Raw genomic sequence first — 23,965 nt, forward strand, 5'->3', positions numbered from 1 at the left:
GTTATTGGGAAGTTCAGAAGAACATCAGGCAATCATTTTTTATGAGCTTCTGTGTAGACAATGATTTTCTTTTTTTTATGGGGTGGATCAGCTTTAATACTGCAGATAGATTGTTGCTTCCATCAATGTAATTGTCTGCATCATTTCCAATCCCCCATATATTTTTTTGTAAATATATATAGACATATGTTTTTTAAATATATTTTCCTTCATTATTTTCCCTCATTATTTTCCCCTTGATGATGTTCTTTACCCCCCTGTGTGATTTAACGCCACTCTGTTCTAATGGCTTGTGGCTTGTGGGCATAGTAGAGGGAAACAGTACATACACTATATCTAAACTCAGCAAAAAAAGAAACGTCCTCTCACTGTCAACTGCGTTTATTTTCAGCAAACTTAACTTGTAAATATTTGTATGAACATAACAAGATTCAACAACTGAGACATAAACTGAACAAGTTCCACAGACATGTGACTAACAGAAATTGAATAATGTGTCCCTGAACAAAGGGATGGTCAAAATCAAAAGTAACAGTCAGTATCTGGTGTGGCCACCAGCTGCATTAAGTACTGCAGTGAATCTTCTCCTCAAGGACTGCACAAGATTGGCCAGTTCTTGCTGTGAGATGTTACCACACTCTTCCACCAAGGCACTTGCAAGTTTGCCTGCAATGACACCAAGCTCAGTCCGATGATGCTGTGACACACTGCCCCAGACCATGACGGACCCTCCACCTCCAAATCGATCCCACTCCAGAGTACAGGCCTCGCTGTAATGCTCATTCCTTCGACGATAAACGCGAATCCGACAATCACCCCTGGTGAGACAAAACCACGACTCGTCAGTGAAGAGCACTTTTTGCCAGTCCTGTCTGGTCCAGTGGCGGTGGGTTTGTGCCATAGGTAACGTTGTTGCCGGTGATGTCTTGTGAGGACCTGCCTTACAACAGGCCTACAAGCCCTCAGTCCAGCCTCTCTCAGCCTATTGCGGACAGTCTGAGCACTGATGGAGGGATTGTGCGTTCCTGGTGTAACTCGGGCAGTTGTTGTTGCCATTCTGTACCTTTCCCGCAGGTGTGATGTTCGCATGTACCGATCCTGTGCAGGTGTTGTTACACGTGGTCTGCCACTGTGAGGACGATCAGCTGTCCATCCTGTCTTCCTGTAGCACTGTCTTAGGCGTCTCACAGTACGGACATTGCAATTTATTGCTCTAGCCACCACTGCAGTCCTCATGGCTCCTTGCAGCATGCCTAAGGCACGTTCACGCTGGGCATCTTTCTTTTGGTGTTTTTCAGAGTCAGTAGAAAGGCATCTTTAGTGTCCTAAGTTTTCATAACTGTGACCTTAATTGCCTACCGTCTGTAAGCTGTTAGTGTCTTAACGACCGTTCCACTGGTGCATGTTCGTTAATTGTTTATGGTTCATTGAACAAGCATGGGAAACAGTGTTTAAACCCTTTACAATGAAGATCTGTGAAGTTATTTGGATTGTTATGATTTTTTTTTGAAAGACAGGGTCCTGAAAAGGGGGCGTTTCTTTTTTTGCTGAGTTTATATGTGTATGTGGACACCCCTTTGAATTAGTGGATTCGGCTATTTCATGCACAGCTGTGGCTGACAGGTGTATAAAATCAAGCACACAGCCATGCAATCGCCGCCATTGGTCTCTGGAGTAGTGGAAACGCATTCTCTGGAGTGATGAATCACGCTTCACCATCTGGCAGTCTGACGGACAAATCTGGGTTTGGTAGATGCCAGGAGAGCACTACCTGCCCAAATGCATTTAAGGAGGAATGCTGGTCTGGGGCTGTTTTTCATGTTTCAGGCTATGCCCCTTAATTCCAGTGAAGGGAAGTCTTAATACTACAGCATACAATAACATTCTAGACTATTCTGTGCTTCCAACTTTATGGCAACAGTTTGGGGAAGGCCCTTTCCTGTTTCAGCATGACAATTCCCCCGTGCACAAAGCGAGGTCCCTACAGAAATGGTTTGTCTAGATTGGTGTGGAAGAACTTGACTGGCTTGCACAGATCCCTAACCTCAACCCCATCGTACAACTTTGGGATGAATTGGAACACCGACTGCGAGCCAGGCCTAATTGCCCAACATCAGTGCCCGATCTCACTAATGCTCTTGTGGCTGAATGGAAGCATGTCCCCGCAGCAATGTTTGAACAGCTAGTGGAAAGCCTTCCCAGAAGAGTGGAGACTGTTATAGCAGCAAAGGGGGGGACAAACTCCATATTAATGCCCATGATTTTGGAATGAGATGTTCGACGAGCAGATGTCCACATACTTTTGGTCATGTAGTGTATGTTCGTATACCTGAGAGTCTTATCTTTCAATGATGGGGTCATCATATTCTGCAGCTTAAACCATTCAAAAGATAGTGACATATCTGTTGGAAGAAAACAGAAACGGCTTTGTTTATTCCAACCGCATCTAGCAACTACCGGAGGTTACTGACAGAACCCCGGCTTTAAAAATCAAACGCACATTTTCTCTCGCAACCCCATTTTCAAATCAGACGACCACACATGGGGTCGCGCCGCTTAGTTTGGGAAACCCTATTAAAGTATACTGTAACTTATATTCTGCAAGATAATGATCCTGGAACATTAGGAGTGTATTATATAGAGGAGTGCCATGCAGTATTATTGGAATCACTACATGCCTGTGGTGGATTTCACCAGAACTAGTTTTTTATAAATCACATGTAAGGTATGTTAGTGTCTGCTTCCAAAATGGCACCCTATTCCTTATATGGAGTTCTACTTCTTATCAGAGCCTATAGGGCTCTGGTCTAAAGTAGTGCACTATATAAAGGGAATATGGTGCCATTTGGGATACAGATTCAGTATGTTATGTTAGTGCTGTATTTAGTAGGAAATGAAAAGGAGCACAGAGTAGAACGGTTTCAAAGGCCACCAATTGAGAGCAATATTAAAGACAGTCAGTGAATAATAGAAACGGACACGTTTTATTTTACTACCTGCTGGCTTAGCTTTCTCTATCCCCATGCTAGAGAGATGGAAAATTACCAATACTTTTGCGTACTTGGCATTTTACAATGTACATTTTATAATGTGAACATGCACTGACCGTAATCTCTGTCTTTCTTTCCACAGGCCTTCCCATGTATATCCACAGGAATCTACGGTAAGGCTGGTCTTGTTATTTTGTAACTGTGTGTTACTGTGTATCTTGGATGTGTATTTATGTGTTGTACATTTTCACTCGAACCTACTATTTCCTATCATTCTTATTATCCATTCAAAACAACCCCTATGGGAATGGCCGTATCCTCTTTGTATGACGTTTCATTCCACATAATTGCTGGTGACTGTGTGTCTCTGCAGTCTTCTGCCAATGACGGTCTGTCACACCACACCACTTCAACTCCTAGCGGAGGAGGTTTGTGAGAGAGAGGGATGGAAGGGTACAGAAGGAAGTTTGTGAGAGAGAGGGGTGGGGGGGTAGAGGAGGAGGTTTGTGAGAGAGAGGGATGGGGGGTAGAGGAGGAGGTTTGTGAGAGAGAGGGGGTAGAGGAGGAGGTTTGTGAGAGAGAGGGATGGGGGGTAGAGGAGGAGGTTTGTGAGAGAGAGAGGCTAGAGGAGGAGGTTTGTGAGAGAGAGGGGTAGAGGAGGAGGTTTGTGAGAGAGGGAGGTAGAGGAGGAGGTTTGTGAGAGAGAGGGATGGGGGGTAGAGGAGGAGGTTTGTGAGAGAGAGAGGGTAGAGGAGGAGGTTTGTGAGAGAGGGTAGAGGAGGAGGTTTGTGAGAGAGAGGGATGGGGGTAGAGGAGGAGGTTTGTGAGAGAGAGAGGGTAGAGGAGGAGGTTTGTGAGAGAGAGGGATGGGGGGTAGAGGAGGAGGTTTGTGAGAGAGAGAGGGTAGAGGAGGAGGTTTGTGAGAGAGGGTAGAGGAGGAGGTTTGTGAGAGAGAGGGATGGGGGTAGAGGAGGAGGTTTGTGAGAGAGAGAGGGTAGAGGAGGAGGTTTGTGAGAGAGGGTAGAGGAGGAGGTTTGTGAGAGAGGGGGTAGAGGAGGAGGTTTGTGAGAGAGGGAGGTAGAGGAGGAGGTTTGTGAGAGAGAGGGATGGGGGTAGAGGAGGAGGTTTGTGAGAGAGAGAGGGTAGAGGAGGAGGTTTGTGAGAGAGGGTAGAGGAGGAGGTTTGTGAGAGAGAGGGATGGGGGTAGAGGAGGAGGTTTGTGAGAGAGAGAGGGTAGAGGAGGAGGTTTGTGAGAGAGGGTAGAGGAGGAGGTTTGTGAGAGAGGGGGAAGAGGAGGAGGTTTGTGAGAGAGAGAGGGTAGAGGAGGAGGTTTGTGAGAGAGGGTAGAGGAGGAGGTTTGTGAAAGAGGGGGTAGAGGAGGAGGTTTGTGAGAGAGAGGGATGGAGAGAGGGGGGTAGAGGAGAAGGTTTGTGAGAGAGAGGGAGAGGAGGAGGCTTCAGAGGCAGTACAGTATGATGATGTAATCCTTCCCCCAGTACTAATCTCTTTCTATTTTTATTTTATTTATTTAACCTTTATTTAACTAGGCAAGTCAGTTAAGAACAAATTCTTATTTACAATGACGGCCTACACCGGCCAAACCCGGACGACACTGAGCTAATTGTGCACCACCCTATGGGACTCCCAATCACGGCCGGTTGTGATACAGCCTGGATTTGAACCAGGGTGTCTGTAGTGACGCCTCTAGTACTGAGATGCAGTGCCTTAGACTGCTGCTCCAATCGGGAGCCCAGTTCTACTAACTGATCAGATGTTGGCACGTTTACTGATGGATCTAGGCTTACTGTATTTGTTTACATTTGAGAGTATTATTAAGGTCAGGTCCTCTTTGTACGTTTTCTCATGAAAGGTGCAATGGACTCTTTCTTTTCTTCCTCTAACTCTTCCTCTCACTTGGTCCCCTCACATACACACTGAGACACACTGAGACACACTGAGACACGCATTGTAATGGAGTGTCTGTGTGTGACCCATTTACAGCGAAACAAATCCACAGCCCCCACAAAGTGACAGAGAGGAACGAGGGACCGAGTTGTCCAGGGCCTTAGCGGCTGGTGCCTCAGTGGTGGTGGAGAGGAAAAACAGGTTTGTCAGGACAGCTAAGGCTAATTGACACCCTCCCTCTCCTCCCTCACGCCCCCTTATTCCAGCAGGCTCCGTCACCGCTGACAGATGATTGGGAGAGCACGGGGTAGGGCGTCGCCAGGGGTGCACAGGGGCTACCTCTACGTCTACCTCAGACGACCATGCAGGAAGGAAGAAAAATGACTCCCGGCTCCGTGCTGACAGTCCAATCCCTCAGTCCGGCCCATTAGCCCCAGCAGAGATTCTGCAGCGGTCGGGCAGTGCACTGGTTAGCGTGTCGGCGTGCGGGTGAGGGAGGGAGAAAGGGACGGACGTACCACCCATAAACAAACTGGCACCCACCGTAGGGTTGTGAGGTCGCGAGGCATGATAGAGGTTATTAAGTGTTGGTCCTGTTCTCCCATCAATCATGGGCGGCTCCCGCCACACGACCAACCTGTGGTTCAAACAGATTATTCCTTCTGAGGAGCAGACACCTCTCAATGTCTTCACAACACCGACATAATCAAGAAATTCCTCACCTGAGGTGAAGGATTTCAACCTGCAGTATGTACAGTACAGTCTGGTATGAGAGACCTTGTAGAGGCCTAATTTCAGCTGGCACTGAGAGAGAGAGAACGCTTTAGAACAGCCTTGTAATGGGCTGCAGTATTGGAGGGTTTATGAGAGGCTTGAGATTATCAATCTTGGCACGGAGCGGAAGGAAGGTATACGTCCCAAATGGCACCCTATTCCGTTTATAGTGCACTACTTTTTACCAGGGCCCTATATAAAGGGAATAGAGTCCCATTTGGGATACAACATCCAAGGTCTAGCTAGCACCATGTCAAGCCATAGATGGGAGCATTAGGTCTCACATTTACCTGACAGATTGAGCCATACCCTGGCATTCAGAACCCTATCAGACCAATCAGCCTTCTAAACACCAAAACACCTGCTTCCAAAACACCTGCTTCTACACCTCTTCTGAACACACCCCTACCTGTTAGACCTGGGTTCAAATAGTATTTAGAATCATGTCAAATACTTTATCTGGGCTTGATTGAGTTTGCATGGCGCAATGAAACCAATAGAATAGTCTTAAATGTGCAAACCCCACCCACTTGGCATTCGAAGGAAGCTAAGCAAACATTCAATGAATTGAAAACATTTTGATAATATTTGAAAGTGTATGTACCTTTGACACCCTATTGCCTATATAGTGCACTTCTTTTGACCTGAGACCTATGGGGAATAGGGTGCCATTTGGGACGCGAACGAGGTCTGGTAGTCCGTGTTTATTCATCCCTCCTCCTCGTCCGTCTTTGAAGGATTTAAAAGGATATTGTTGACAAAGGGGTTTTACAGTGACTGGTGGTTGTCTGAGATATGTGGCTATGTGTAATCCCCAGAGGTTCTATTTGCCTCCCAAATGGCACCCTATTCCCTACATAGTGCACTACTTTTGACCGGAGTCCACTAGGGTCACAGCCACATGTCACAGACAACCACCAAAAGTAGTGCTCTATGTAGGGAATAGGGTGCCATTTGGGCCGCAGCCTATGTCTGTATAGCCACACCATAATCCACCCAGGCTCTGTGGGTGTGATGTCCAGTGTGTCCAGACAGACACCTTGAGCCCAGTGTGGTCTCCAGCTCAGAGAGTCAGAGAGGGTCAGAGAGGGTTAGAGAGGGTCAGAGAGGGTTAGAGAGGGTCAGAGTAGCTAACAGTTTTCACCCAGCCGACGAACGCTGAGCTTTTTCAGCGTTCATGCACGCACACACAAACACAATCCTTCTAACTCGCTCCATCTCCGGTCAGGATTAGCACACACCAACACACACACACACATACACTCCTCCCTCTTAACCCCTCCATATCTGGTCAAGATCCTCCCCTCAAATAATGCCTACTGCTCCTCCTTTCTGCAACTCTCCTTTAAATCATGGGGATTTACATTAGGGAGCTAAGCTTGGGGAAGGAGCTTGGCTGGGGAGTGTTAAAGGTACACTGGGAGGATGTGCTGTATCAGTGGGTAACAGAGAAATAGGGCCCACTCCCTATTCCCTATACTGTATACAGATGTAAGATCTTAATTTGAGCCAGTTTGCTACATCAGGAAAATAATGCTTCAGCAACAGGAAAGAGTGGTGGACAGTTTTCAAGAGTGTCACCGTGGTGGACTCCGAAAGAGGTGCCGGTTTAGATTATAGGCACAACTGTCCCAGGGTCGTGGTTAGGGACAGAAATTACCCGGGGTCCTGGTTAGGGACAGAAATGACCCGGGGTCCTGGTTAAAGGACAGAAATTACCCGGGGTCCTGGTTAGAGGACAGAAATGACCCGGGGTCCTGGTTAGGGACAGAAATGACCCGGGTTCCTGGTTAGAGGACAGAAATGACCCGGGGTCCTGGTTAGGGACAGAAATGACCCGGGGTCCTGGTTAAAGGACAGAAATGACCCGGGGTCCTGGTTAAAGGACAGAAATGACCCGGGATCCTGGTTAGAGGACAGAAATGACCAACTTACCCGGGGTCCTGGTTAGAAGACAGAAATGACCAACTTACCCGGGGTCCTGGTTAGAGGACAGAAATGACCAACTGACCCGGGGTCCTGGTTAGAGGACAGAAATGACCAACTGACCCGGGGTCCTGGTTAGAGGACAGAAATGACCAGTAGGAGACAGAAATCCACACTTTATTACCACACACCAAACACACACACACACACACACACACACACACACACACACACACACACACACACACACACACACACACACACAGACACACACACACACACACACACACACACACACACACACACACACACACACACACACACACACACACACACACACACACACACACAGCAAACAGGAAGAGGAAGAGGAATAGAATTGGTGAAAGTGAATAGTGGTTTTCTGTAGTGGACAGAAAAAATAGGACATATATACTGAGTATACCAAACAGGAGCTGGTCTATTAGGAATTGATCTAACTAACAACTTGTGTTGTTTGTCAAGCTGACCCTGTGAATATGACAGATAATAAGTAAGCGTTAGAAACACCTATTAAAAATCAAAGTCTGCCAGTGTTGGTTGCACAGACACAAAGAATAAAAGTTGACCCACCCAGTGAACGGCATGCAGATGTATTTAGCAGTGTTTAAGCTGATTCGCCTTATTGTGTTTCGAAATATCTAATGTGTGCGTCTGGGTGCATTAAAAACAAAGTCTGCCAGAAAGAAGGTTGTACAGACACAACATCAAACACATAAAACTTAGAGCAGGGATGAGATTTCAAATGACAACTTTCATTTCAGTGAGAAGAGAATGTCAGAGCCTCTCATTATGGATGTAAACAAAGAAGAGATTGGATTCATGCTTCCTGATTTTGATGTTCAACAGAATACACTGCAGCCTGTCCCAGATCTGTTCATATTTGGAGTGACATATTTGGATGTTAAACACAATATACTATAGTCAGGTCCCAGATCTGTTGATATTTGGTGTGACAATGACCTTTTATAAATCCTTAACTAATTTCACTGGTTAAATAACGAGTCTCCCTGAGCTTTCTTTGATCAACACAGATTATGAGTTATGTAGTCTATCTAGCTATCTAGTCCCAAGTCTGTTTGTGCTGTATATACACTGGGTATGTGTAACGATAGTCTATATCGTCCTCCTCATCGGACGAGGAGAGGCGAGAAGGATCGGACCAATATGCAGAGTGGTTGGTTTCCATGGTAATTTAATAACACGAAAACAAATATGCGATACAAAATAACAAAATGAAACTACCGTGACAGTCCCGTGTGGCGAAACACTAACAAGGAACAAACACCCAACATAGAAAACAACACATAGACAACCCACCCAACTCACGCCCTGACCATACTAAATAAATACAAAACAAGGGAAAACAGGTCAGGAACGTGACAGAACCCCCCCCTCAAGGTGCGAACTCCGGGCGCACCACCTAAAACTCTAGGGGAGGGTCTGGGTGGGCGTCTGTCCGCGGTGGCGGCTCTGGCGCGGGACGTGGACCCCACTTTAACAATGTTTTTGTCCGCCTCCTTAATCGCCCCCGTGGCCTCCTAACAACCACCCTCCATATCAACCCCACTGAACCAAGGGGCAGCACCGGACTGAGGGGCAGCACCGGACTGAGGTGCAGCACCGGACTGAGGGGCAGCACCGGACTGAGGGGCAGCACCGGACTGAGGGGCAGCACCGGACTGAGGGGCAGATCCTGGCTGGCGGGCGGCTCTGGCAGATCCTGGCTGGCTGGCTCTGGCCGCTCCTGGCTGGCTGGCTCTGGCAGCTCCTGGCTGGCTGGCTCTGGCAGCTCCTGGCTGGCTGGCTCTGGCAGCTCCTGGCTGGCTGGCTCTGGCAGCTCCTGGCTGGCTGGCTCTGGCAGGTCCTGGCTGACAGACTCTGGCAGGTCCTGGCTGACAGACTCTGGCAGGTCCTGGCTGACAGACTCTGGCTGGTCATGGCTGGCTGACGGCTCTGGCTGGTCATGGCTCGCTGACGGCACTGGCTGGTCATGGCTGGCGGACGGCACTGGCTGCTCCTGTCTGGCGGACGGCTCTGGCTGCTCCTGTCTGGCGGACGGCTCTGGCTGCTCCTGTCTGGCGGACGGCTCTGGCTGCTCCTGTCTGGCGGACGGCTCTGGCTGCTCCTGTCTGGCGGACGGCTCTGGCTGCTCCTGTCTGGCTGGCTCTGGCAGCTCCTGGCTGGCTGGCTCTGGCAGGTCCTGGCTGACAGACTCTGGCAGGTCCTGGCTGACAGACTCTGGCAGGTCCTGGCTGACAGACTCTGGCTGGTCATGGCTGGCTGACGGCTCTGGCTGGTCATGGCTCGCTGACGGCACTGGCTGGTCATGGCTGGCGGACGGCACTGGCTGCTCCTGTCTGGCGGACGGCTCTGGCTGCTCCTGTCTGGCGGACGGCTCTGGCTGCTCCTGTCTGACGGACGGCTCTGGCTGCTCCTGTCTGGCGGACGGCTCTGGCTGCTCCTGTCTGGCGGACGGCTCTGGCTGCTCCTGTCTGGCGGACGGCTCTGGCTGCTCCTGTCTGGCGGACGGCTCTAGCGGCTCGGGACAGACGGGCAGCTCTGACGGCTCGGGACAGACGGGCAGCTCTGATGGCTCGGGACAGACGGGCAGCTCTGACGGCTCGGGACAGACGGGCAGCTCTGACGGCTCGGGACAGACGGGCAGCTCTGACGGCTCGGGACAGACGGGCAGCTCAGACAGCGCTGGGCAGGCAGGCAGCTCAGACAGCGCTGGGCAGGCAGGCAGTTCAGACAGCGCTGGGCAGGCAGGCAGTTCAGACAGCGCTGGGCAGGCAGGTACACCTGTAGGGAGGAGACAGAGAGACAGCCTGGTGCGGGGGGCTGCCACCGGAGGACTGGTACGTGGAGGTGGCACCGGATATACCGGACCGTGAAGGATTACACGAGCTCTTGAGCACCGAGCCTGCCCAACCTTACCTGGTTGAATGGTCCCCGTAGCCCTGCCAGTGCGGCGAGGTGGAATAGCCCGCACTGGGCTATGCTGGCGAACCGGGGACACCATTTGTAAGGCTGGTGCCATGTACGCCGGCCCGAGGAGACGCACTGGAGACCAGATGCGTTGGGCCGGCTTCATGACACCCGGCTCGATGCCCAACCTAGCCCTACCAGTGCGGCGAGGTGGAATAGCCCGCACTGGGCTAAGCACACGTACTGGGGACACCGTGCGCTCCACCGCATAACACGGTGTCTGACCAGTACGACGCCCTCTCACTCCACGGTAAGCACGGGGAGTTGGCTCAGGTCTCCTACCCGGCTTTGCCACACTCCGCGTGTGCCCCCCCCAAGAAATGTTTGGGTCTGACTCTCGGGCTCCTAACCACGTCGCCGCGCTGCCTCCTCATACCAGCGCCTCTCTGCCTTCGCTGCCTCCAACTCCGCCTTGGGACGGCGATATTCCCCTGGCTGAACCCAGGGTCCCTTGCCGTCCAGGATCTCCTCCCAAGTCCAGGAGTCCTGTGTCTGTTTCTGCTGCTGCTGTCGCTGCCCTTTTCCACTCTGCTTGGTCCTTTGTTGGTGGGTGTTTCTGTAACGATAGTCTATATCGTCCTCCTCATCGGACGAGGAGAGGCGAGAAGGATCGGACCAATATGCAGAGTGGTTGGTTTCCATGGTCATTTAATAACACGAAAACAAATATGCGATACAAAATAACAAAATGAAACTACCGTGACAGTCCCGTGTGGCGAAACACTAACAAGGAACAAACACCCAACATAGAAAACAACACATAGACAACCCACCCAACTCACGCCCTGACCATACTAAATAAATACAAAACAAGGGAAAACAGGTCAGGAACGTGACAGAATGCCAAACATTAGGAACACATTCCTAATATTGAGTTGCACACCCCCACCCTTTCGCCCTCAAACCAGCCTCAATTCGTCAGGTCATGGACTCTACAAGGTTTCGAAGGCGTTCCACAGGGATGCTGGTCCATGTGACTCCAATGCTTCCCACAGTTGTGTCAAGTTGGCTGGATGTCCTTTGGGTGTCCAAAGGGTTCTATATAGCTTTGGGTGTCCAAAGGACACAAGAGTAAAGGCTGGAGACAGTTTGTCGCAGTGACATCATGAACATTCGGCCGACATCTAACTTGTCATGACAGAAGCCAATATACCCATCAGTTAAAAATGAATGTATTAAATGTCAACCTATCATGCCAGGCAACTAAAAGCACCTTTCTAAACAATATATGAGTTAGTTGCTATCTAGTTAGCTAGATCTCTGGCTAGCCAGTTTCAAATAATGACCAGAGTATAGCTGACAAAGTCTTAACTTTATCTCCTTTTAATTATTTTATCCGGAAAATAAACCCACAGCAACATCATTATTTACAAGCGTACAGAAAATAGCTTACGGTTATGACAGCTTATAGCTTACGGTGTGACAAAATAAAAGTAGGTAATTCTATCTGAGAAATGTTTAACTCTACACTCGTAACAGATGGATTTGTTCTTGTTGCTGTAATAGCTCAGTAACCACGTCAACGGACGTTGTGACAGTCGCAGAGACATGAGCTTTTTTATGCCTGTGCAACAAGGAAATCTACAGTTGCAGCGATGGTCAGAGTATAAATTAAATGTTCTATTGACCAGCGACACTTGTCGCATTCTAATTGTCTACAGACATGTCGTTAGTATAAACCGGCCTTAAAGCAATACGAGGCTATAAAAAAATTATAGAAAATAAAATATGTTTTATTGTCACAAACACATGACAAGGGGCAGTGAAATGTGTTGTTTTACAGGATCAGCCATAGTAGTACTGTAAGGTTCTGTATTTATTTTCTTAGTCAACCTTGTGTTCTGTTTCATTGTGTTCTTGAACGTAGCCCTGTTTCTTTGTGTTCTTGAACGTAGCCCTGTTTCTTTGTGTTCTTGAACGTAGCTCTGTTTCTTTGTGTTCTTGAACGTAGCCCTGTTTCTTTGTGTTCTGGAACGTAGCCCTGTTTCTTTGTGTTCTTGAACGTAGCTCTGTTTCTTTGTGTTCTTGAACGTAGCCCTGTTTCTTTGTGTTCTGGAATGTAGCCCTGTTTCTTTGTGTTCTTGAACGTAGCTCTGTTTCTTTGTGTTCTTGAACGTAGCCCTGTTTCTTTGTGTTCTGGAACGTAGCCCTGTTTCTTTGTGTTCTTGAACGTAGCTCTGTTTCTTTGTGTTCTTGAACGTAGCCCTGTTTCTTTGTGTTCTGGAACGTAGCCCTGTTTCTTTGTGTTCTTGAACGTAGCCCTGTTTCTTTGTGTTCTTGAACGTAGCCCTGTTTCTTTGTGTTCTGGAACGTAGCCCTGTTTCTTTGTGTTCTTGAACGTAGCTCTGTCTTTCATTTTTGCTCATTGATTTCACCTGTATTAGTTACTCACCTGGTCTCATCAGCTCCTTATTTAGTTCAGTTCATTCTGTTTGTGCCTTTGTGGGGTATGTTCGTTGTGACTCTACTAAGCCTTTTCCTAGCTCGTTTGGAAGAACCAGTTATAGCCTTCAGTCCTAGTTTTGATTCACCTGCCGGTTTGCCTATGTGTGTATGACCATTGCCTGCTTGTGACACAACACCTAAGGAATTTGAACAATGTAATATGACTGGACAGAATATAAAACCCTGTATGGTTCTTCAAAAGGATCTACAAAGAACCTTTGAGATTAAGAAAGGTTCTTTATAGAACCATTCTCCATAAAGGTTATATTAAGAACCATAAAAAAAGGGTTCTATATAGCCCCAATGTTGTAACCATAGCAGAACCCTTTTTTGGTGCTATCTGGAACCTTTTCTTTATAGCACCATACAGTTTCCATTTAGAACCTTATGAGCATGGGTCTTTAACCATCATAAAGGGTTCTATATAGCACTAAAAAGGGTTATGCTATGGTTTCAAGCCAACTAACCCCGATCTGGTACTATTTAGAATCCTTTCTGTGTGTGTGTAAACCGCAGCCTTGTTGGATGTAGCTGTGGCTATAGCAGGAAGTGACTCTGGACGTGTTGACATCACTGGTTGGCTGTATTAGGTGTGTAATATACAACTATTGGCTAGTAGCCATCTTGACCAATATACTCTTAGAAAAAAAGGTGCTAAGTAGAACCATACAGGGTTATTTTGCTTGTCCACATGTCCCTTTTTGGTGCTGGGAACCCTTTGCATAGGGTTCTATCTAGAACCCTCTATGTAGGGTTATTCAAAGAACCCTTTGTATATGGTTCTAGCTAGAACCCTCTATGAAGGGTTCTACTGAGAATGCTTTTGTCCTTGGATGGTTCTTCCTAGAATCCTCTATGAACGGTTCCACCAGCCTTTTTAAATGTTATTATTTATGACAATACATTACATATTTCATACGGCCTTTTCTTAGGGCCTTGTTATACCCTAAAGCCGTCCGCATGCTTCCCAGCTGAAACAGTTCGGAAGAGTTTATGCATATATTATGACGACATTTTGTGACATTATTTTTCCGGCTGTTCGGGCACACAATATTTTTTCTCCAGGCCAGCCCCTTCGCCCGTGATTGGTCAACCGTAGGGATTCTTCAATAAAGTATTTTTTTGTCATTCAACGAGAGACGACTCGTTTTCATGCACATTTCATGCACTTAGTTAAATGTAAAATTGTGCAACTAAGATCTCCTTGTCAAAAACATCAACATTAATGACAGATTTCTTAGATTATTTCTGACTGTTTTGAGAAAGTACACTGGCTACGGCGTCACAAACAGTACTATTGCCCCTTTTCTCTCATTTTTCAACCGAAGGTCTTTTAAGGAAGTATGCGCTAGAGGTCGACCGATTATGATTTTTCAACGCCGATACCGATACCGATTATTGGAGGTCCAAGAAAAGCCGATACGGATTAAACGGCTGATTTTTATATATATATATATATATATATGTGTGTGTGTAATAATGACATTTACAACAATACTGAATGAACAATGAACACTTTTGTTTTAACTTAATATAATACATAAATAAAATCACCTTTGTCTCAAATAAATAATGAAACATGTTCAGTTTGGTTTAAATAATGCAAAAACACAGCGTTGTAGAAGGAAGTAAAAGTGCAATGTGTGTCATGTAAAAAAGCTAACATTTAAGTTCCTTGCTCAGAACATGAGAACATATGAAACCTGGTGGTTCAATATTCCCAGTTCTTCAATATTCCCAGTAAAGAAGTTTTAGGTTGTAGTTATTATAGGAATTATGACACGTCGACTATTTCTCTCTATACCATTTGTATTTCATATTCCTTTGACTATTGGATGTTCTTATATATTGCCAGCCTAATCTCTGGAGTTGACAGGCTTGAAGTCATAATATTATTTCACATCCAAAGAACCCTTCTTGCCTTTCAAAGAACCCTTCTTGCCTTTCAAAGAACCCTTCTTGACTTCCAAAGAACCCTTCTTGCCTTTCAAAGAACCCTTCTTGACTTCCAAAGAACCCTTCTTGCCTTTCAAAGAACCCTTCTTGCCTCTCAAAGAACCCTTCTTGCCTTCCAAAGAACCCTTCTTGCCTTCCAAAGAATCATCAAAGAATGCTTTCTTCCATCTTCTGATCAAAACAGTTCTTGGTAGAACCCTATCCTTCCGCAAAGAACCCTTTTGAAACCCTTTTTTCTAAGAGTGTAGAATAGTGTAGAATAGTGTACCACATGGCCTGAATGGTGAAGTACACATAAACTATGCCAAATATAGTTGTTATGATGTACAGTATATAGTGCTATTTCGTTATTTTATTTAACTTAGTGCTGCATGTTGGAGCTCAGAGCCTAAGATTTTCACTGTACCCTGCAATCACACCTGCAACCCTGTACATGTGACTATTAAACACTGAATCTGTCACGTTCCTGACCTGTTTTCTGTTGTTTGGTATGTGTTTATTGGTCAGGGCGTGAGTTTTGGGTGGGCAGTCTATGTTTTCTGTTTCTATGTTGGTTTTGGGTTGCCTGGTATGGCTCTCAATTAGAGGCAGGTGTTTGACGTTTCCTCTGATTGAGAGTCATATTAAGGTAGGTTGTTCTCACTGTTTGTTTGTGGGTGATTGTCGTCCGTGTCTGTGTCTGCGCACCACACGGGACTGTAGCGTTCGTTTGTAATAGTCTGTTCCTGTTCGTGCGTTCTTCATGTTTTATGTAAGTTCTCTCGTTCAGGTCTGTCTACTTCGTTTTGTTGTTTTGTAAAATTATCAAGTGTTCTTCGTGTGTTTAGTTTCGTCTTGTTAATAAAGTATCATTATGTATTCACAACCCGCTGCACGTTGGTCCAATCCTTGCTACTCCTCTTCGGATGAAGAGAAGGAGGAGGCCCGTTACAGAATCTGAATCTTAAAATCTCTGAATCTTAAAATCTCTGAATCTCTGATTCTGAATCTCTGAATTTGAATCTGACCAGATAAACACAGTAAGTAACAAATCAAATCAAACTTTATTAGTCACATGCGCCGAATACAACAAGTGTAGACTGAACCATGAAATGCTTACAAGCCCTTAACCAACCGTGCAGTTCAAGAAAGAATAAAGAAAATATTTACCAGATAAACTAAAGTAAAAAATAATAAAAAGTAACACAATAAAATAACAATAACGAGGCTATATACAGGGGGTACTGATACCAACAAGGCTAGTAGTAGAGTATAGACAATGAATGAGGCATGTATACACATACAGGTACATAGTAGTAAGGGCTGTTAATATACAGACATATATATAACAACTGAACCCTGGTGGAGAACAGAAGTTTACAGAGGTTGTCTCTACCGTCCTTCCTGGGAATCAATCAAATTTATCAATCAAATGTATTTATAAAGCCCTTCTTACATCAGCTGATGTCACAAAGTGCTGTACAGAAACCCAGCCTAAAACCCCAAACAGCAAGCAATGCAGGTGTAGAAGCACGGTGGCTAGGAAAAACTCCCTAGAAAGGCCAGAACCTAGGAAGAAACCTAGAGAGGAACCAGGCTATGAGGGGTGGCCAGTCCTCTTCTGGCTGTGCCGGGTGGAGATTATAACAGAACATGGCCAAGATGTTCAAATGTTCATAGATGACCAGCAGGGTCAAATAATAATAACAACTAAAGCACCAGCAGGAATGGGGGTCTGTTACCCCCAGCAGGTAGAGCCTGTTATTGGCTAGCCTTGCCCAGGTAACTAAGTTCCCTGGCAACCTGGTACCTAACACAGAGGTGTGAAGTGGCCTCTACCACTGGACAATGGAGTCAGGCTGAGGCAGGGCATTGTAGCCTACCTCAGCAGAAAAGGCTACAGTGTGTGTGTCTCCCCCCAGGGCCAGAGGGAGGGTTGAAGAGAGAGGGTTTTCTACAATGTGGATTATAATTAATGGATATTTTTTGTAGGGGTTGATGCAGTTTTTGTAAGGGAAAATCATGTCTGAAATTTCAAAGTGGAAATTACAAACTTCAGAAGCTTTTTTAACTTCAAATACAAATGATCAAATTAAGATCCTACATCTGTAGTGCAATACTTTTGACCAGAGCCCTATGGGATTCCCTATGGGTCTTGGTCAAAAGTAGTGTACTACATACGGAATAGGGTGCCATTTGGAATGTAGGCCCTATACTCAGAGGGAGCAGGGGGAGTCTTCTAGCCCATTTGACAGAGTTACACGGTGTGCTTTGTACTCTACACTAGCCTTATTCTACTCCAACGCTACGGATGATAAACCAAATGTAAAAATACCTCACTCCCTCTTCACTCCTCACCCAGAGGACAATAGCTTTAGCTACTTTGAAAAGTAAAACTTTTCTTTGTTACGTATCACTCAGTCGCAGCGAGCACAGATGTTTTGAATAGGAGAGGAATATAATGTCACCCGTGTTTAATTTTATCATTTAGGACACGAGTGTGTCATCAACTTCTTGGAATGTTTCCAAGGTCATCTAAGGAGACTGCTCTCTCTCGTTTCTCTCTCCACACCTTTCTTCACCTCATCTTCCTCTCTCTCGCTAGCTCTCTCTTTCTCTCGCCTCGACCACCTCTACCTCCCTCTCTCTCTCTTTTGATCTTTCTATTTTTTGCCCTCTCACAACCCGACTGCCCTCTCTCTTTCTCTCTTAACTCTACCTTACCCTCTCTCTCTTCTCTCTATATTTTCTCTCCTTCCCTGGTCTGATAAGTCGGTCATGGTCACAGCCCTGCCCTGTGTTTCCCTGTGTCCCTGTGTCCCTGGCTGTGCTGCCTGCTTTAGTAGTGGAGCTCTGGGGCATTTGACACCTGGTGGCGTCTGGAGTCTTGTCCCTGTCCTAGGTGACTGGGCTGCTGCTCTGTCCTCTAGTGGGGTCGGTCTAGTAGTATGTCGATTTTAGAGGGAAGGTTTTTCTCTGTGGTATAGGTCGTAATCCTGACTTTATTTCGACCATGATTTCTCCTTATTCTATTATCCAGAACTAGTGAAAACACACTGCAGAGTATTAGAATGACAGTGAACACAGTATATTTATTTCATATCAGGTTATATGGTGTATTTCTGATAGGTATTAGACCGGCCATAATTCAACTTAAGGGAACTCAAATATGGTCATACTAGATTGGTTTTCAATTTGTTCTACGGAATTCTCTGACCCAATTCATTAAAATATACAAACAACATGGTTATTGATGAGTAAATGAAAGGGGAAAGTAATTAAATTATCCAGAAAAGGTATACAGAGTTATCTTATCGATTACTGCAACAGAGGACGTTGATTACAGCAAAAGCCTTGTATGGAATACTGTGAAACAGGACTCAATTTGATTTGGTTTACAGAATACATGGGGGAGGGAGAGAGAGAGAAAGGGAGAGAGATGAGAGCGAGAATACAGAGAAACAAACCGTTGTTCTTCACACCTCTGAGGTTTTCACTTTATTTTATTAGAGAATTGAATCATGTCGAACAATGTTGCTTATCAAATTCACCATCGATTGAGGCAACCATTTTAGCTGCCCTATTTATTGATGGAGCAACAAAAACATTGTGGATCAAACGAGATTGTCAGTGTGCCTAAGTTTATTTAATGTCAGGGTTAGGGTTATTTGGGTTAGAGTGCCATAGGGATATGAGATTCTGAGACAAAATGAGCAATATTATCTAACCGTTTCCTATCATCCTCGGTCACTGAGCCTACATGGAAACAGTCATGTAATGGACGCTACTGTATGTACTACGTTAATATTATGTAATCACACCCTTTAGTCCACGTGCCACAGACTCTGCTGTGCTCTGTCCTCTCTCTCTCTCTCTCTCTCTCTCTCTCTCTCTCTCTCTCTCTCTCTCTCTCTCTCTCTCTCTCTCTCTCTCTCTCTCTCTCTCTCTCTCTCTCTCTCTCTCTCTCTGTTTTCCTCTCTTCTTGCTCCATTTGCTGTGTGGAGGGTTCAGCTAAACCTAATCTGTCAGAGCGAGGAGCGAGGGAGGGAGGGAGGGCTGGCGTAGGGGCTAAGCGTCAAGCGGAGTGATGACTGGGCCCTCCAGGACACCCTGCTCCTAACCTGTCTTCTGCTCTCCTCTCCCCCTCTCTCCCCCTCTGTCTTAACACTGGGAATACAGTGGGCTCTGGGAGATTTGTCTTAGTGAGACACTGCTGATGGGATCTGTGTATAACAGGCAGCCCAGTGCTGGGTCTCTGATGAGGACTCAGGTGGTGCAGTGTTATTTCTGCTGAAGGCACAGCCTACTTTATCAACCCAACACACCACTGCACAGCATACACCAGAGAGCGGGATGGAGGGTAGGGAGAGGCAAAGAGAGAGAGAGAAAGAGAGAGAGAGTGATTGTGTGAGAGAGAGGGGGGAAAGCGAGAGAGAGAGACCAAGTGAGAAAGAAAGGAAGTACAAGTGTTTATTCACTTTTTTTGATATTTACAAGTTGTGTACTAAGGTTTGAAGAGCCTGGCATTTCGACTGTATTCATTGTTAGTTGATTTGTAGGAGGCAGTCATTTTGAATGGTCTTGTTATGTAAAATGAAACGACTGTAGCATCACACCATTGCGGAGCTGTGGAGCTATAGAGAGCTCTGCTGGCAGTGGAGAGAAATAGAGAGCGGGAGGTAGGGAGGGAGGGAAACATTTTATTTTTGTGTCTGTTTGGAGTACATAGACATGCTAGTCCAGGCTGGGGAGAAGGGGTGAGGAGGGTGGCAGGGTGATGTTGTGAGGGGAGAGGAGGGGAGACAGGGGAGGAGGTGGGATGTTGTGAGGAGGGAGAGGGAGGGGACAGCAGGAAAATGTTGAGAGGCAAGGAAGAGCAGAGGCAAGGTGAGTCGGGGTGAGGAAAGACATTTTGTGCAGAAGAGAGGAGGCAGGGGGGATGTTGTTGTGAGGGAGACGAATGATCATAGAACGCTCTAAAAGCACTACGACTGCTGCTGTTGACCTTGGGCGTCTGTGTGTGTGTGCTCTCTCCCTCTCTCTTCGTGCTTCTCTTGCTCGATCTCGATTGCTCTTCTCTCACTCTCTTTTTCTCTCTTTCTCTCTTTATATGCCTCTCACTCGATCTCTCTCGATCTCTCTCTCTCTTTCGGCCTTTCTTGATATATTTCTCTACCTCCCTCTTCTTCCTCTTTTCTCTCCCTCCGTCACTCTCTCCAGACCTTATTTTCCCCTCTCTATCTCTCTCTCTCCGTTCATCACTCTCTCCACACCCTCTCTATCTCTCTCTCGCTCCCTCCATCACTCTCTTCAGACCCTCTATCTCTCCCTCTACCTCCACCACCCTCTCCAGACCCTCCCTCCCCCTCTCTATCTCTCTCTCCCTCCATCATTCTCTCCAGACCCTACTATATGATTAATAGCAATGACGTTCAAATCGATAGTGGATTTGTAGAAACTGCGCTAAATAGATTAAATGTACTGGCAGCCATCCACTCGCTACTTTTGGCCAGTGCAGCACAATATTTATGATTAAGACATAATAGTTATTCTCAACACCACCAACTACCATAGCTCTGTGTTGCTCAAACGGTAGAGTGTTGGTAGAGAGAAGAGAGAGAAAGAGTGAGAGAAAGAGAGAGAATGGAAAAAGAGAGAGAGAGAGATAGAGAGGATATGAGAAAAGAGGAAGGAAGGAGAGAGGAGAAGAGGAGAGGAGACTCACAGACAGACGGGCTTCCTGCCTCCTAACATCAATATTTATTTATGTGTTTATTTGCTTAGTCCTGTTGTGTGCTTTTCACAAGCTGCTGTTTATATCCCACGATAGTTGTCATCTTTCTCATCTATTTACGCATCTGTGTGGGTGTGAGTGTGCTTGTGAGTGTGAATCTGTGATATGTGTGACTTTTCATTTGGGGAAATCAGCTGATGTAAACTTCACAGAATGAGAAGGGAGGGGTTAACAACAGCTTCAGTGTTTACCGTACAGATAGAATTAGGTGATCTGTGAAAGGCATCGGAAGCCTTCAGAATATGGTTGTTAGATAAAGGGTAGTGATTGTAAGCAAGCGGTTTAGTAGCAGTTCACTACAGACTGAACTACAGATAGAAAGACTGGAACCTCTCAGGCCTGCTAGTATTCGGCTCACATTCCCATCCTACCCTCTCCCTCCCTCCGTCACCTCCTCCCTCTCCCTCCTCCTCATCCATCCCCCTTTTCCAGGACCTAGAGTTTACAGGGCAGAGCTCAGCTGTCCCTTGCTATACCCTGCTATTCCCAGCTTCTCAGCAGAACTAAGCCAGTACTGTCAAAGATGGAGAGACAGAGAGGATAGGAAGGGAAGAAGAATGATAGAAGGGAGGAAGGGGCCCTCCCGAGTGGTGCAGCGGTCTAAGGCACTGCATCGCAGTGCTAGAGGCGTCACTACAGATTCGTGTTCGATCCCGGGCTGTATCGCACCCGGCTGCGACTGGGAGACCCATGAGGCAGCGCACAATTGGCCCAGCGTTGTCCGGGTTAGGGGAGGGTTTGGCTGGCCGGGATGTCCTTGTCCCAATGCGCTCTAGCGACTCCTGTGGCGGGCCGGGCACATGCATGCAGACCCTGTCACTAGTTGTACAGTGTTTCCTCCAACACATTGGTGCGGCTGGCTTCCGGGTTAAGCGAGCAGTGTGTCAAGAACCAGTGCGGCTTGGCAGGGTCCTGTTTTGGAGGACACATGGCTCTCGACCTTCGCCTCTCCCGAGTCTATACGGGAGTTGCAGTGATGGGGCAAGACTGTAACTACCAATTAGATATCACGAAATTGGGGAGAAAAGGGGGTAAAAAGTACTACAATAAAAAAAAAGAAGGAACATTGCTGTAGGGACTTGCTTCCATTCAGCCACAAGAGCATTAGTGAAGTCGGGCACTGATGTTGGGTGATTAGGCCTGGCTTGCCGTCAGCGTTCCAATTCATCCCAAAGGTGTTCGATGAAGTTGAGGTCAGGGCTCTGTGCAGGCCAGTCAAGTTGTTCCACACCGAATCGTCTAGAATGTCATTGTATGCTGTAGCGTTAAGATTTCCCTTCACTGGAACTAAGGGGCCTAGCCCGAACCATGAAAAACAGCCCCAGACCATTATTCCTCCTCCACCAAACTTTACAGTTGGCACTATGCATTGGGCAGGTAGTGTTCTCCTGGCATCTGCCAAACCCAGAAGAGTCTGTTAGACTGCCAGGTGAAGTGTGATTTATCACTCCATAGAACGTGTTTCTATTGCTCCAATGATGATGGCAAGCTTTACACCACTCCAGCCAATGCTTGGCATTGCACATAGTGATCTTAGGCTTGTGTGCGGCTGCTGTGCCATGGAAACCCATTTCATGAAGCTCCCAACGAACAGTTCTTGTGCTGACGTTGCTTGAAGAGGCAGTTTGGAACGTGGTAGTGAGTGTTGCAACCGAGGACAGACGTTTTTTACACACTGCGCGCTTCAGCACTAAGCCGTCCCGTTCTGTGAGCGTGTGTGACCTACCACTTTGCGGCTGAGCCGTTGTTGCTACCAGACATTACCACTTCACAATAACAGCACTTACAGTTGACCGGGAAAGCTCTAGCAAATTTGACGAACTGACTGGTTGGAAAGGTGGCATCCTATGACGGTGCCACGTTGAAAGTCACTGACCTCTTCAGTAAGGCCATTCTACTGTCAGTGTTTGTCTATGGAGATTGCATGGCTGTGTGCTCAATTTTATACACCTGTCAGAAATGAGTTTGGCTGAAATAGCCGAATCCACTAATTTGAAGGGGTGTCCACATACTTATGTATATATAGTGTAAATATAAAGAGAGAAAAATATATGTGGTTGAAAATGCCTCTATCCAACCTGTCTAGTCCACTTACCCGTGAGTCACAAATTGCTCTGTGCTGAAAGATCATGACAGCCGGTATAGAGACAGGTAAATAGACTGCTCTACCCACCCACTCTCTTACTTACATCTGGGTCAAAGGTCAAGAGTCAGAGGTTGTTACTTCCTTACTTGTGATTCACAAATTGTTCTTAAAGATTGTGACAGCAGGTAGTTTCAGAGTAAGGAAGAAAAAAAGAAAGAAAATAAAAACTTTGAGACCTTGGGCTGCACACCCACTCTTTTACTTTCATCTGGGTCAAAGGTCAAGAGTCAAAGGTTGTTACTGCCTGTATTTATTAGAGGTTGTTACAGTGTCATGACTCAGGGTCGTGGTCAGAGGCTGAAACGATTTGATAGAGGTCGGTTCTGTTATTGTGCTTTCCGGTATTGCTAGGCCAGTGGTATTCAACCGGTGTGCAGCGGCACCCTGCTGTGCCTTGAGGAACTTTCATGTGTGTGCAACAAAACTTTCCTCTGTCACCAACAATTGTAACACTCAAGTATGAACATGAATTGAATGAGCGAGGATGAACACCCGTTAATAACATGTGTTTTTGTGCGACATCACTAAATTCCTTATCAAATAAAAAAATACCTATTACATATCTGTTAGGGAAATAATGTCAAATCGAGGCTAGCCTTTTTTCTATAGTTATTATCATGAAATAGTCTACCATCCAAAATATGTTGTCATGTTAAACTATATACAATTGCAAAACATTTGCTTGAAAAAAGCTAAACAAATCCTAGGGCCCCCAAACGAACAAAATGTACCTTTCGGTGGTGCATTTACCGCATTGAAGAACTTTTGTCACAGAAAATAGCTGATTTGCAGTATGGATCCAGTATGGTAACCAACAGCTGACTGAGAGCAACCGGCACTTCATATGCCGTCAGACAATGTTACAATCAGCTCCAATCCAGTAGAGAGAGTCAGCCCTCCCTCCAACCTTCCTTTTGCCTTGTTAAAAATGTATCCAGTCCATCTATATGGGCCTGGATCGATACATTGTGTTAACACAGAGGTTGCTGTTCATGTTCTGGCATAGCAGGGGTGATTAAT

At 46.4% G+C, this 23,965-nt stretch overlaps 1 protein-coding gene across 1 annotated transcript in view; it reads left to right on the forward strand.

The window, feature by feature from the left end:
- macrod2 (mono-ADP ribosylhydrolase 2) overlaps nt 1-23,965 on the forward strand; it is a gene marked incomplete at its 3' end in the record, with an annotated part of 1,144,860 nt that overhangs the window by 893,125 nt on the left and 227,770 nt on the right. Inside the window, exon 7 of the mRNA XM_038990908.1 lies at nt 3,133-3,163. Within this exon, the coding sequence (XP_038846836.1) occupies nt 3,133-3,163 (31 nt within the window). The remainder of the gene's footprint in view (nt 1-3,132; nt 3,164-23,965) is intronic.

Source organism: Salvelinus namaycush, chromosome 4, assembly GCF_016432855.1.
Source record: "Salvelinus namaycush isolate Seneca chromosome 4, SaNama_1.0, whole genome shotgun sequence".
Lineage (NCBI taxonomy): Eukaryota > Metazoa > Chordata > Actinopteri > Salmoniformes > Salmonidae > Salvelinus > Salvelinus namaycush.